This window comes from Cyprinodon tularosa, unplaced genomic scaffold, assembly GCF_016077235.1.
Source record: "Cyprinodon tularosa strain WSP-4 unplaced genomic scaffold, ASM1607723v1 ctg464, whole genome shotgun sequence".
In the NCBI taxonomy this organism is placed as follows: domain Eukaryota; kingdom Metazoa; phylum Chordata; class Actinopteri; order Cyprinodontiformes; family Cyprinodontidae; genus Cyprinodon; species Cyprinodon tularosa.
Genome location: NW_024039190.1, coordinates 463,451 through 477,013, shown reverse-complemented (window position 1 = coordinate 477,013; position 13,563 = coordinate 463,451). Strand labels below are relative to the sequence as shown.

General features: G+C 38.6%; 1 protein-coding gene across 1 annotated transcript; it reads left to right on the top strand.

The window, feature by feature from the left end:
* Positions 1-39: 39 nt before the first annotated feature.
* On the top strand, positions 40-3,318 carry pou3f1 (POU class 3 homeobox 1). The gene has a single exon (XM_038301258.1). It carries the CDS (start codon positions 102-104, stop codon positions 1,227-1,229), a length of 1,128 nt encoding a protein of 375 aa, XP_038157186.1. The 5' UTR covers positions 40-101; the 3' UTR covers positions 1,230-3,318.
* Positions 3,319-13,563: the final 10,245 nt, after the last annotated feature.

The window sequence follows — 13,563 nt, the reverse complement described above, 5'->3', positions numbered from 1 at the left end:
GTCTTCGCTCTTCCCGAAGACCTCCCAGAGCAGGTTGTTGCGTTTTTGGCTCTAAAGTCCGCAGACCTCCGAAGCGCTCGTCAGTTTTCCAAGTTAGAGCCATGGCGACAACAGCTCAGTACATCCCGAGGAATAACTCCTTACCGTCCAACCCGCTCATGCATCCGGATTCGGACAGGATGCACCAGGGTACGACCTACAGAGAGGTGCAGAAAATGATGCACCACGAGTACCTGCAGGGGCTCGCGGCCACCAATACGGGGCATCCGATGAGCCTCACGCACCACCAGTGGCTGCCCACTTCCAACACCGACTGGTCCAGCGGTACTCACATCGGCCAGCAAGAGCACAAAGCCGGGGTTCAGGCCAGCAGGGAGGACCTGAGCAGCGGCTTCCACCACAGATCTCACCTGGTGCATCAGCAGACGCAGAGCGCGCACCACGGTTCGTGGGCGCCCGCCACGACGCACCACCTGTCTCCGCTGTCCCCTGCGTCCAACGGCCACCAGTCGCTGGTCTACTCCCAGCCCGGATACACAAACCTCAACGCGATGTTAAGCCCGCAGCCTGGTGCCCTCCACCACGGCATGCGGGACCCGCTCCACGACGAGACGGGCAGCCACGATAACCAGATGGAATCGCCCCAGCAAGCGTTCAGTCACCACCAGGACCACTCGGACGAGGACGCGCCAAGCTCCGACGACCTGGAGCAGTTCGCCAAGCAGTTCAAGCAGCGGCGGATCAAGCTGGGCTTTACTCAGGCGGACGTGGGCTTGGCCTTGGGCACCCTGTACGGAAACGTCTTTTCTCAGACCACTATCTGCAGGTTCGAGGCGCTGCAGCTCAGCTTCAAGAACATGTGCAAACTTAAGCCACTGCTTAACAAGTGGCTGGAGGAGACAGACTCAAACACCGGCAGCCCCACCAATTTGGACAAGATCGCCGCGCAGGGCAGGAAACGAAAGAAGAGGACCTCCATTGAGGTGGGGGTGAAAGGGGCGCTGGAGAACCACTTCTTGAAATGCCCAAAGCCATCCGCTCATGAAATCAGCACTTTAGCCGGCACTCTGCAGCTGGAAAAAGAAGTGGTCCGCGTTTGGTTTTGCAACAGAAGACAAAAAGAGAAAAGAATGACACCAGTTGGGGTCCCGCACCCGAATATGGAGGACGTTTATTCCCAGGCAGAGACCCCTCCTCTACACCGCACACTACAGAGTCCTGTGCAGTGACTGTTTTCATGAACAATCCGAGCATTTAGAAAGAAGAAAAAAAAAAGAGAAAGGGACACGTGGAGTTTTACAGTATTTAAGTTGAACTGTTTTGCTGAGAGACAGAAAAAAACGACACTGGATCAATTTTTTTTTTCCTTTTAGTTTTCGGAAATTAAGTCCAATAAAATAAATATCAGACGGGATCATGATAGGAAAACTGAAATAAAATCAATAAATCAAATTTCCTGTTAAATGAAATCAAAGATATATTTACAAAAATCAAAGAGAGGAGAAATGTATCTGATGGAAAGTTTGCAGTTTTGAAATATTGAACCTGATCTCCTCCTCCTGGTGCACCATGAACTCTTGGACATCACCAGAATGAGGTGATCATTTAAAATGATCAACACTGGAGATGAATTAACTTTTTTTGCGCTTTTTTTCAGGCTCAAATTGCTCAACCAGATTTCTAAATACGAGTGCACACGTTTTTGTTTTTTTGCCAATAATTGCCCAAGTGTCTTTATCTGCAAGTGTTTCGAATTTTCTTCATAATTTGTTCATCAGAGCATCCTGTTTCTGTCTTATTTTTGTTTGTATCCTTGATGGTGTATACATGTTGGGAAGTCGTTTCTCGATATTGAACAGCTCGTTAAAAATGTCAGATACATTTCAGTTAAAGCCCGATGCAGAACGATTAAAGTTGCAAAGGCATGCCTTAGTAATAAGAAATATGCTAGAAGTAAATAAAAATAATAACATTTTTCAGCTGATCTTGTCAAAATGTGCAAATTGCATCAGACGCTAAATGGATAATTCTTTGAATTCGTATTTTATATTGTTTTATTGTTTTTTCTTTAAATTAAGCACTTATTCTTTCATTTTTTCTATTATTGTTATTCTATTGACTGCTTATAAAAATAATCTTTATGTCACCCCTTACACTGTCTGCTAATCAGCTGGAATTCAAACGTTTCAAGAAAACATTTGGTCTAACAGTAAAAACGGGGACTAACTCAGGTAACTGCAGAATATATCACGCCTGTACATGTTTTGCCGTTTGGGTCCGGTTTCATTTCCACAATTAACTTTGTTCCATAGAAAATTAGCAATTTTTTAAAAGGATCTGCTTGGGGGAAAAAAAGTCGACAAAAACAATGTTTGTTTGTTTTTTTTAACCTTTATTTTCTCCTCTGACTTGTAAGGAAATCTGAATTCTCATGCGATGTGTCATTTCTCAGTGTTGGATCAGTAAAAAAAAAAAAAAAAAAAGAAAGAAAAAAAATATAACAAATGAATGAAAATAAATAATACAGCAGTTCTTTTCAACACAGATGAGAGATACTTTCTTTTCTTTTTTTTTTTTTTAAGAAAAAATAACGAGAATAATAATTAAAAAGAAACGTTTTAGAGAAAATGTTGTCAGGATTATTTCCGATCTGTAAATATGTCTAATATGTAAACTTGTATTTGTTCTGAGATATTGTTTTTGTTCTTTACTTTTGTTTGTTTCTTTCCGGGCAGTTTTGTACACTTACTAATTCCAAGAAGATATTTTAATATGATTTCCTTTATGAATCTGACCATTTATATATATAAATATTTATTTCTTAAAAGTGTTTGGAGCTCTTTTTGTTTGTTTAGCTCTGTTGATGGTTTTGTTGCAGTGGATTTCCTTTTTTTGTTTTATTTTTTCTTAATGACATTGGTTGTTTGTTGATTGCTAAATGTAGACTGCAAAGTCACGTTTATATTTATGTTATAGTAATATTTTATTACTTACATAAAACATATATACAAGAAATGGTCTTTTGTCTTCATTGGGATCCAAAGCAGTCGCTGTTTTGTTGCCGTTTATTGTAGAGCATCAGCAGGCAAACATGAAGCTGAGGCAGATCAGACTTTTTTTTTTTCCTTTTTTTTTTTCTTTAGGTAGCAGTGATTGGTTATGTAACAAGGCATCGTTTGAAAGCAGAAGCTGTGTGTACATGTGCTGTTTAAGGGAACTGACAACAGTATTTGACCTCAGGCATTCCCTGCTAACTTCAGTCTGTGACGCTCTTCAAATCTTTGTGTAAACGCAGAATTAAATTGTGCAATATTAATACGAAATTATTGTCTTTTTTTGTCTTATTCTTTTGCTTTTAATAATATCCTCTAGAAAAGGCCAGGATAGACAGTCTCCAATTGTAAGTATTTTTCTCCCTCTATAAACAATCAAATGATAGGTTTTAGGCTTTTAAATGATAATTGTGATGAATCTTTGATCTGACAGAGAAAAATACCTCGAGGCGTTAAATCAGATAAGACAAAGAGTGAGAAAAAGGCAAGTAAAGGCCTGGAGTTTCTAAAGGATTTAAAGAGGGATTTACAATCTGTAGCGATTTTAACTCTAGTAGGCCTACTTTATAAATCATTTACCTTAAATTAAAGGAGCACGACGTTAGAGCCTGGTGTTTTTCTATTTATTTATTGGATAAAGAGATACAAAAAGAAAAACAAATTAATAAAATACATAAGCGCAGATAACAATCAATCAAAAAACAACACCAAACTTAATAAACTACAGGCCCTGCTCGTTTTTTTTATTTTTTATTTTTTATTTTTCTTCATGCACATTTTCAAATTTTCATTCAAAAACAACACAAAAGGGGGGAAAATCGCAAAGGTGGAAATATAAATATTAAAATAAAGCAAACTAAAAGCAACAGCAACATAAACAAATGAAAAGAAGCGTGTAAACTAAAAGACATTTTGAATTTCGGAAAGTTTGGGGGGTTTAAGTGAACATTTATTGTTTTATTTCTCCGCAAATTTTCAGACCGGAAAATTGGCTGAAAGTGTATCTGGAACTAACTTCATATTTTGAATATAGGAGTTATCTGTGCGTCTATGAAATGAAACTCATAATCCGCGGATCTTTTCTTCATTCAGGTGGCCCTGCTCTATTTATGTTCAAAGTTGGTTTTCTGCTCATCTTTTGGGCCAACAAGTTGATATTCCAAAGAACTACATAAAGGTACACCCTACAGTTTATGTCTCTGGAAACCAAGTTTTAAAAATGCGTATTTTTTAAACGAGTGAGGTGGTCAGTTTGCCTAAAGATGCCACGTTAAGGTGGGCGCCAGTTTTCCAAACAACAGCGAGTCTAAAGCGCCACCTTCTGGTAAACTATGGTTCCTCAGAATGAACCTGAATCTCAGGTTCTTGAAAGGCAGCATTTTCACCGCCACATCCATTCAGATATTTAAGTTTCTTTTTACTTTTGTTCTGTAATTTATACCATAATAAAAAATAAAAATGAATAATTTGATATAAATTGTAACTGTTATCATCATCATCATAAATTGATGCTGCAAGCCAATTAAGCAGGCCCTTTATTTAGCTATCTTAGTTTCATACATCTATTAACAATGTTACTCAAAGCCCTTAAACTAAGGAGAAATATATAAAGTGTGCAAAACTAGAGATTTGCTTGTATAACTTAAAATTTTCTTGGTTGTCATCAGGTTCCTAAACAATCCATAATAATCCTTCATAATAGTTAAAGGTAGTTTTCTTTGTTTTTTTGTTTTTTACTTGTCAATAAAATAAATAAATGTGTCTGTCTGAGTGGTCTGGGATGTGCAAAAGTCAAAGTAATAACAAACAAAGACTTCAGCCTAAAGACATGTTAGACTCATTAACCAGTAAAATAATATAATTATTCCTGAAAGAGACACAACTCCAGCCCAGAAATCTTAAAGTTACAGTAAAAGTTACTAGAATTATAATTAGTTGTATTTTGGTGGTGCTCTAAATATAAAACATTTAAGTTCTTAAGCACCTAATGTTCCTTTCAGAGAATCACATGGTCCATGTCTGATCTATATTTCTTAATTGAGCATGTCTAGATTTCTGAGACACTCTAAACAGTCATCAATGATTCTTTGAATCGGTAGAAAAATGTAATATTAGATATCTGCTTATCATCTGCAAAAACCTGGAACCTGGAACATCAACTATACTCTATTCTTGTTGTTAGACTTAGACAACTTTATTGTCATCTTGCTTGCACAGAGTGTATACAAAACAACATTTCAAAGCATACAGCTTTTCAACAGCGAATGAGCAGCTTCAACAGTGAAATGGACTTTACTATTCATAAAGTGCAGCTGTGATCAGAATGTAGACAGTGTAACAGAAAAGGAAAACCACTTTAAAGTCCTTTTGCAAAAGGCAGTGACATGGAAAGGTGCAGTGAAGCTTAATTGGCATTAAGTCTAAGAAGACATTTTACATATTTTATTTATGAAGGACAAGCCTTCAAACTTTGTGTATCACTGTAACATGAAAAGAATGGGTTTAAGCTGATAGCAAACATTTGAGTACTACAGAGCTGACTAAATGGTTAAAGAAAACGAGTCCATGGCGGAGTACAGTGGAACAGATTAAATAGATTATTGTTATACTCACTAGCTGTTATTTTCTGATACTGTGCAGTATGTTAGCTTACACTTTGTAGAGGTACATAAGCTTTCTTGTCCCATTAAAGCTGTAATTCATGAGCAGAGCACATTGCAAAACTCTTCAAAAATTCAATCCTCTAATCACATCAGTCCATCCTCTCCTGTCCTCTCATCCCTGCAACCTGCTCTCCTGCACTGAACGGGCCCTCAGCAGTTTTTCTAGAGGAGCTCCAGCTTCAACACTGCCTGTGCACCAGTGAGCACCAATGCCTCCTTCATCAGGGAAGTATCATCGCACACAGAAGAATGTGGATTAGTGATGATTAGCAGGGATTATGGCTGGTTAATGGTGGGAAAATACATTAGGATCCGTCAGCTCTGGCAAAGGGGAGGGGCGGGATTTCACTCATGCTAGCGGATTTGCATTGATCCACAGCAAATGAATGAGGATTAGCAGCATCAAGCTATCTGCCAACAGATAAATAACATTAAGCGTATTATAAGGAAACGCTTGTTATTAATGACATTACAGACGGGACTACAATGCTGGCAATTATGGAAATAATAGAAGCAGATGATTTATGTTTTTGTGGGACTCTTAGATTTTTCATTTCATTATGTAGAAAGAAGAATGATGCAACAGAGGTCAGAAATAATAGGCTTAAAAGAAATATTTCAGTCATTGTGATTGTCAGGCATCTGTATGCCATTTATGTAAAGGTTTGTATGTGAAAAGTAGCCAGAATGATTGATTGCTTTATGTATAGTACACGCACTTTGGATTCAACCATACCTCTTCAAGAGCTTCCTTTTTTTTTTTTTATCACTTTAGATACTTTAGCAGACTAATAATTAGTTGAAGCAAACTATCAATCTCACATATATTGAGCTCCCATTTCAAAACACTAACACTGTTGCATTTAAAAATACAGATATCTTACAAATGAAATTGGGTTCATTTAAAAACTATTCATATTTAAAATATATTTCTTATTAAAACTGCCTAAGTCCTGAGAAACAGAAGTTCTTATAACTAAAACAATCAGCATTATGAAGGGAAAAGAAGTGTCCTTCCGAAGTAAAAGGTGTTTTTTAGCAACTAAACAACTAAATTATTTTTTTTAGCAATTGTAAAAAGTGACAAAGATATAATGTTACTGCAAGTTAGCTTTTAATTGGTGGACAAGTCTTCGTGGCCTCTTACGAACAGGTGAAGTTGGAAGCCAAACCTCTAACAGAGAGACTCATCCCATCTCTTAGTGGACTGGTTTGCCTGTTTGTTTCCTTTTTTTTAAGTTTTGTTTGCATTTCTCTGTGCTACATTCATCTTTTTCTGTGCAAATGTCCTAAAATATTTGTAGTTGTTTTTCCCTTATAGATACCATGGAGAATCCCTCTGTGTAAGCTTTGCGAATTAAAACTGGTCTTCACTTTGTTAAATTAGGCTTTATTGTACAAAAACAGGCAGAGCAGTTGGAAACATAAAAAAATGTAACCTTCTGGTTGATACTCAGAGATTAAAAGTTTGATTGCAATAAAACATGAATACATTTTAGCTGGCACTAAACCCGATACTTATAGAAGGAATTTCCTTAAATGTTCTTATATTTCTTTATCAGTCCAACAGGTAAAGGAGCCAGGAGCTTTCTCTGCCCCTCCATTACCACATCCTCCTCCCACTGAGCTCTACGCTCCTTTTTTGCCGTTTATGTAATAAATACTCCTCTCCCACAGTAAGTGGCAATGAAAAGAGCGGGTTGGAGATTGGAAAAGAAGAACAGAATAATGCATTTTTTCATCAAAAATTCCCTCTATTCCTCTACCTCAAGGTTTCCCTCCTCTGAGCCACTTGAAAGATGGGCAACAATGTGGCCACACAGTGAACACCTAGTTACCATATGAAACACTCCAGCAGTGGAGTGAAGGAGATGGAGAAGGCAGAGGAGAAGTCTTGTGTTATTTATGATACTGGACCGTGTAGCTATATGGTTTCCCCCCTTATGTTGGCTCCCAGGTATGGCCCCCATATACAGGGGGGTGGGGGGGTGGGTGCAGCAACTCTCCCCTTCTCACTGTATCTCTTTGCTCCTCACTCAGAGCTTTAAAAGAAAAGAAGTAGCCCGTCTCCCTCTTTCATGGCTTTGAGGGACATTTTATATCGCCTCAGGTGGCTGTCAGTGTGACTAACAGTTCTGAGAGTGGAGAGCTAATATCTCAGGAACTTGCCTTCAGGCTACTGCACATGGATGTTACAATTGGTGGTCTTACAATGAAAAGAAGTTGTATTTTGAAGACTTTTAGTGCAATGTAATTATCACAAAATTCTTTGATTTAGCTGATATTACACGATGGCTGTGAGAGCAGTGGGAGCTCATTTAAACACAAAGGGCAACAAGACTACAGAAGGGAAATAGTAGGGAATCTAGGCATTAAAGAACTTAATATTTTTTAATTACCTTGTATTTTCAGTAAGGGTATTAAATATATACCAGAATTTCATAAGAAACACAGTATTTTGACATACAAATAAATAAATAAATAAATAAATAAATAAATAAATAAATAAATAAATAAATAAATTCTTAAAACTTTTAGGGGAGTGTTGCATTGTTTGGACATCAGTGGCATTTGATAAATGAGCTCCAATATGAGGGGGTAGTACATTTATATTACAACAATTCTCACTAAAATTATATTTCTAAATACATATCTGTGAAGATTCTTAGTCATCCAGGTCAAGATCAAGCTTGGAAAAGTTCAGTTTAGGCAGGTGGACGTGAAGTTTTCTAGAAGATGTTTCGGCTCTCATCCAAGAGGCTTCTTCAGTTCTAATTAGTGGTGGGGAGCACTGAGATTAATATAGTGTAGGTGTAACAAAGAATTAGGGGGAACAAAAGGTGGCTTTGATCCTTCCCACTGAATTGGCAAAGGAGGTCACCTGGGGGGTTGATGGTCGTTAGGGGTTTCTGATGGGTAGTTAACTCCATCGTCAGAGAGGTTTTGGTCACATGCCTCAAAGAGGTGTGAGTCGAGTGAGGGCAGGTAACAGGTGAATCTTCTGAGTATTGTAAAAGTGCTTTGTAAGTACGTTGATGAAAGTTTATGTCTAAGACCACCTCCTCTGTTGAGATGTGCGTTATCCAATGCAGGTAACGGCAGTGAATGAAGAACAAGCACATTTTGCACAAAAATGCAACAGACTTACACATACAGTCTTTGTTAAAGTGATATTTCCAGTTTACACACAGTTTTATTGCGCTGGTGTTCATTTCAACAGATCCAGATGAGCTGTTTGAATTTCAGAAAAATGTTGAAGAATATGTAGAGAGTGCCTTTTTAAGTCTGGTCTAACACGTTTATATATATATATATATATATATATATATATATATATATATATATATATATATATATATATATATATATATATATATATATATATATATATATATATATATATATATATATATATATATATATATATATATATATATATATATGTTACCTATTAAAACTATTTATGAATTTGGAGAAGTGTTTCTTCTGAATGTCTGCCCTAACTATTTAGGGCACTATATAGTCGTTATGCCATTTTACGAGTGTCCAAATGTCTAGTGGATGAAAAAGTAGTACACTTAGAATTTCCCACAATACACCTTGAAAAGTAGTAATCATCAGTGGCAACAAATAACAAAGATGGCACAGGCATGCGGGGAGGTGGAGTTACGTGACCAACGGGGAGCGAAAAGTAGTGATCATTTGTCCGAAAGGTCAGTTAACTGAGTTTACTACACTGCTCCCAAAAATTAAAGGAACACTGAAAACACATCAGATCTCAACGGGGAAAAAATCATGCTGTTAATTTATACTGATATGGACTGGGTGATGTGTTAGGAACAAAAGGATGCCACATAATTTGATGGAAATGAAAATGATCAACCTGCAGAGAGCTGAATTGAAAGACATCTGAAAAATTACAGTGAAAAAAGCTAGTCCATTTTGCTGATATTTCATTGCAGCAACTTAAAATGGTATTCAATAATTTGTATGGCCCCCACATGCATGCCTGACAATGTCGGGGCATGCTCATAATGAGACGACAGATGGCATTCTGGGGTATCTCCTCCCAGATCTGGACCAGGGCATCACTGAGCTCCTGGACAGCCTGAAGTGCAACCTGCCGGCGTTGGATGGAATCAAATATATTGTCCCAGAGGTGTTTTCTTGGATTTAGGTTAGCCGAGGGTTGGGGCCAATCAATGTTATCAATTCCTTCATCCTCCAGGGTGCCACATGAGGCCAGGCATTTTCGTGCAATGGGTGCAAGGATTTCATCCCGATACCTAATGTCAGTCAGGGTGCCGTTGTCTAGCCTGTATAGGTCTATGCATCCCTCCATGGCTATGACTACCCAGACCACCACTGACCCACCACCAAACCTGTCTTGCTGAATAATGTTATAGGCAGCATAACGTTCTCCACGGCTTCTCCAGACCCTTTCTCGTCTGTCACATGTGCTCAGGGTGAACCTGTTCTCATCTGTGAAAAGAACAGGGTGCCAGTGGCAGACTTTGCAATTCCAGTGTTCTGTGGCAAATGCCAATCGAGCTCCACGGTGCCGGGCGGTGAGCACAGGGCCCACTAGAGGATGTCGGGCCCTAGGCCACCCTCATGAAGTCTGTTTCTGATTGTTTGGTCAGAGACATTCACACCAATGGCGTGCTGGAGGTCATTTTGTAGGGCTCTGGCAGTGCTCCTCCTGCTCCTCCTTGCACAAAGGAGCAGCTACAGGTCCTGCTGATGGGTTGTAGACCTTCTACAGCCCTGTCCAGCTCTCCTGGAGTAACTGCCTGTCTCCTGGAATCTTCTCCATGCTCTTGAGATTGTGCTGGGAGACACAGCAAACCTTCTGGCAATGGCACGTACTGATGTGCCATCCTAGAGCAGTTGGACTGCCTGTGCAACCTCTGTAGGGTCCAGGTTGCGCCACGTGCTAACAGTAGTGACAGTGACCCTAGCCAAATTCAAAACTGGTGAAAAAGAGTCAGAAAAGATGAGGAGGGAAAAACAATGTCATTGGCCTCCACCTGGAAAACCATTTCTGTTTTGATGGTTGTCTCGTTGTTGCCCCCCTTTGCTACTTACCTGACCAAATCAATATCCCGGAAGTTTAATTAACTTGATTCTGTACTCTGATAACAAAGTGTTCCTTTAATTTTTTTGAGTAGTGTATAAAATCCACTATATAATCCCTGCTCTATATAGTGATTGAGGGATTTAAGGGTTAGGGCAGACATTCAGACACAGCCATGGTCAGATTGGTTACCAGTTAATAAAATTTCTAATGAAGCCCATCTGATTGCATGAAGTTATTGACTTATCCAGGAGGACATACTCTATCTGGATGAGCATGTGGTGACAGTAGGTATCTGCTTTGATTGTACTTGATTTAGAACAATCCCTCGCTAGGAGCATGTATGTAGCAACAGTGGAGACAAAAAACTTTCTTTTAAAAGGAAGGAAGATCCAGCAGAACAAGGCTCATCATGAGCAGCTATCTGCTGGGGTTTAAGGAGACAGAAACAGACATAAATAACAAACATGGAAGCACTGATCTTAAAACACTTTCTATGTTAGAGAAGGAAATGGTAAACTAGCTCCATAGGTGGCTTTGTCAGGGAAAGAAAATGTTCAGCAGACAAGCTTTGAGCCTATTTTCATGTCAAAGGGATGAAAGAGAGGACGTACAGTTAGTCCCATTTAAAGTCAAGCCCATAGCTATGATCCTTTGGGGCATTTTGATGTCATATTTTTGACTTCTTATTTTCATCAAACGCAATATTTTGTCTGCCTGCCACTTTTAAATTCTGGCTATCATAACATAACCTGAAGGTGTTTCCTGCAAAGAAAGTTTTGAATTACTGTATGCCCTTAACAAAAACCATCACTGTCTTGCAAAAACTTTGCTTTTACTTGTCATAAAATATATGTTGTGGAATATTTTCAATTACTTTATTATATGTCAGTTAATTTATTCAAAAAGTTTTTTTGACTTATTTTTATGTTTTGATTATTTAAGTTATTGCTGATATCTGATAGGAATTTTATCTCAATGACCGCATTAAAATAAACATTTGCTGGTGAAGTTTACGACGGTAAATGTACACAACAAAAATATTTTTGCCTGTTAGGAAACATGAGGTACAATTCACAACAAAGTTGTCATTTAGCAATATCTTTTTGGGACCTTGTGCCACATGTGAAATCATACAACACAGCTGAGGCGTAGACCTTTAAGACTACTGCACAAGGTTGCAAAGATAATTGTGGCACCAATAAAGGACGTGGCAGTCTCATGTAAAATATTGTCCCCTCTCCTCACCTTCAAATATTCCTTTTGTCAACTATTGCAAAAGGCACTGCAATGTCTCTTGACTTCAGTAACAAGGTTTACTGCAGAAAGGAAAAGAAAAGCTGTGGCCTCACCGTAAAGAGACACACACCAGCAAAGAAAAATGAAGGTCAGCTAACCCCAGAGCTCACAGAGATATTCAGGGTCTTCCTTCTATCAAACGCCTGTGAAAAGAATGAGAGCTATACCTATTCAGAAGTCATATCAGTTGAAAAAAAATTTATATATATAGTTTTGCATACATTAAGCAGCCTGTTGTTTCGTTGAGTATGCCTATGGAAAATTTACTAGAGAATTGACATTCCTCACATTTGTCCACCAATACCTCTTTTTATGCATGTAAGACTAGATGGTAATGTTCTGAACCACAGTAAATTGGATGCAGACTAGAAAAGATCAGAAAAATGATTCCACTGCCCAGGACAGCTGGCTGTTACCCATGATGCTCAGTTCAAAGGACATAGATTGGTGGGCAAATGAGTGCTGCTGCTCGGCCCACACAGTCAACCGAAACAACAAGATAAGAATGATGGGAATAAATAAGGATCATGTAAGGGGGGCTTGGCGAGGCAAGTAGGCGGGGATAGACACAGCAGAGTGATGAAATGAAGGCCTGCCACTGTGCTCAAGGACACCGCATGCCACCATGTAATTAGAAATGTACACAGATGATTTGGATGCAGCGATATGATTAGGCAAAGCAGTCCCCAGTACTGGGCCTAATCAGCTCACTTCAGAGAGTTGCTTCACTGCTGTCTGTGTGTGTGTGTGAGTGTGTATGTAAAGAGGGACTTACACACTTCTGCTCTACTATCACAACAAGTTTAAGGAGGATATGCCAGAAAAACCTCTACAGAGACAGTTAAACATGCAGAGATGAAGATAAGAGTGAGAGGAAACATGGATACGATTACTGGAAATCTGTTTATGGTGGCAATTTTGTATAATTCGTTATAGAGGTAATAACTCTATTCAGTATGACTCATAAGCAGTGCTCTTAGATACTGCAGTTGGCATGTCTATAAAGCAAGTGATACATGCTAAATACAGTGTTATTCAGTATCCTTTCCATCTGATACTCCTCAATAAAAATCAGTGCAACTGGTTCCAAATTGGGATGGTTAATTTTCAGTTTCTAAAAAAACAGCTGTTTTTAAAAGCCTCAGAGGTTTGTTAGAGAACATTAAGAACAGAATGAAGAAGACCAAGGCACAGAGCAGACAGGACAGTGATAAAATTGTGGAGAAGTTTAAATCAGGGCATCTCATGTATCACAGTTTAATCCATCAAATTGAAAAGCCCTAACTGAAAAGCCAACCTAGAAAAGACATTGAACCTAAATAGACTAGGCAAAGGGATTATTAATGCAAAGATAACATGTGAAGTTTTTGTCTTGGCAGCATCATGGTGGGAGAATGTTTTCCTTGGCAAAGATAGGAACACTGGTCATATCTAATTGAAAGACAGATGCAGAAAAATACAGCACAATCCT

Coding starts and splice junctions, on each gene's coding strand:
- pou3f1 (XM_038301258.1), top strand. CDS start 102: ATGGCGACAACAGCTCAGTACATCCCGAGGAATAACTCCTTACCGTCC.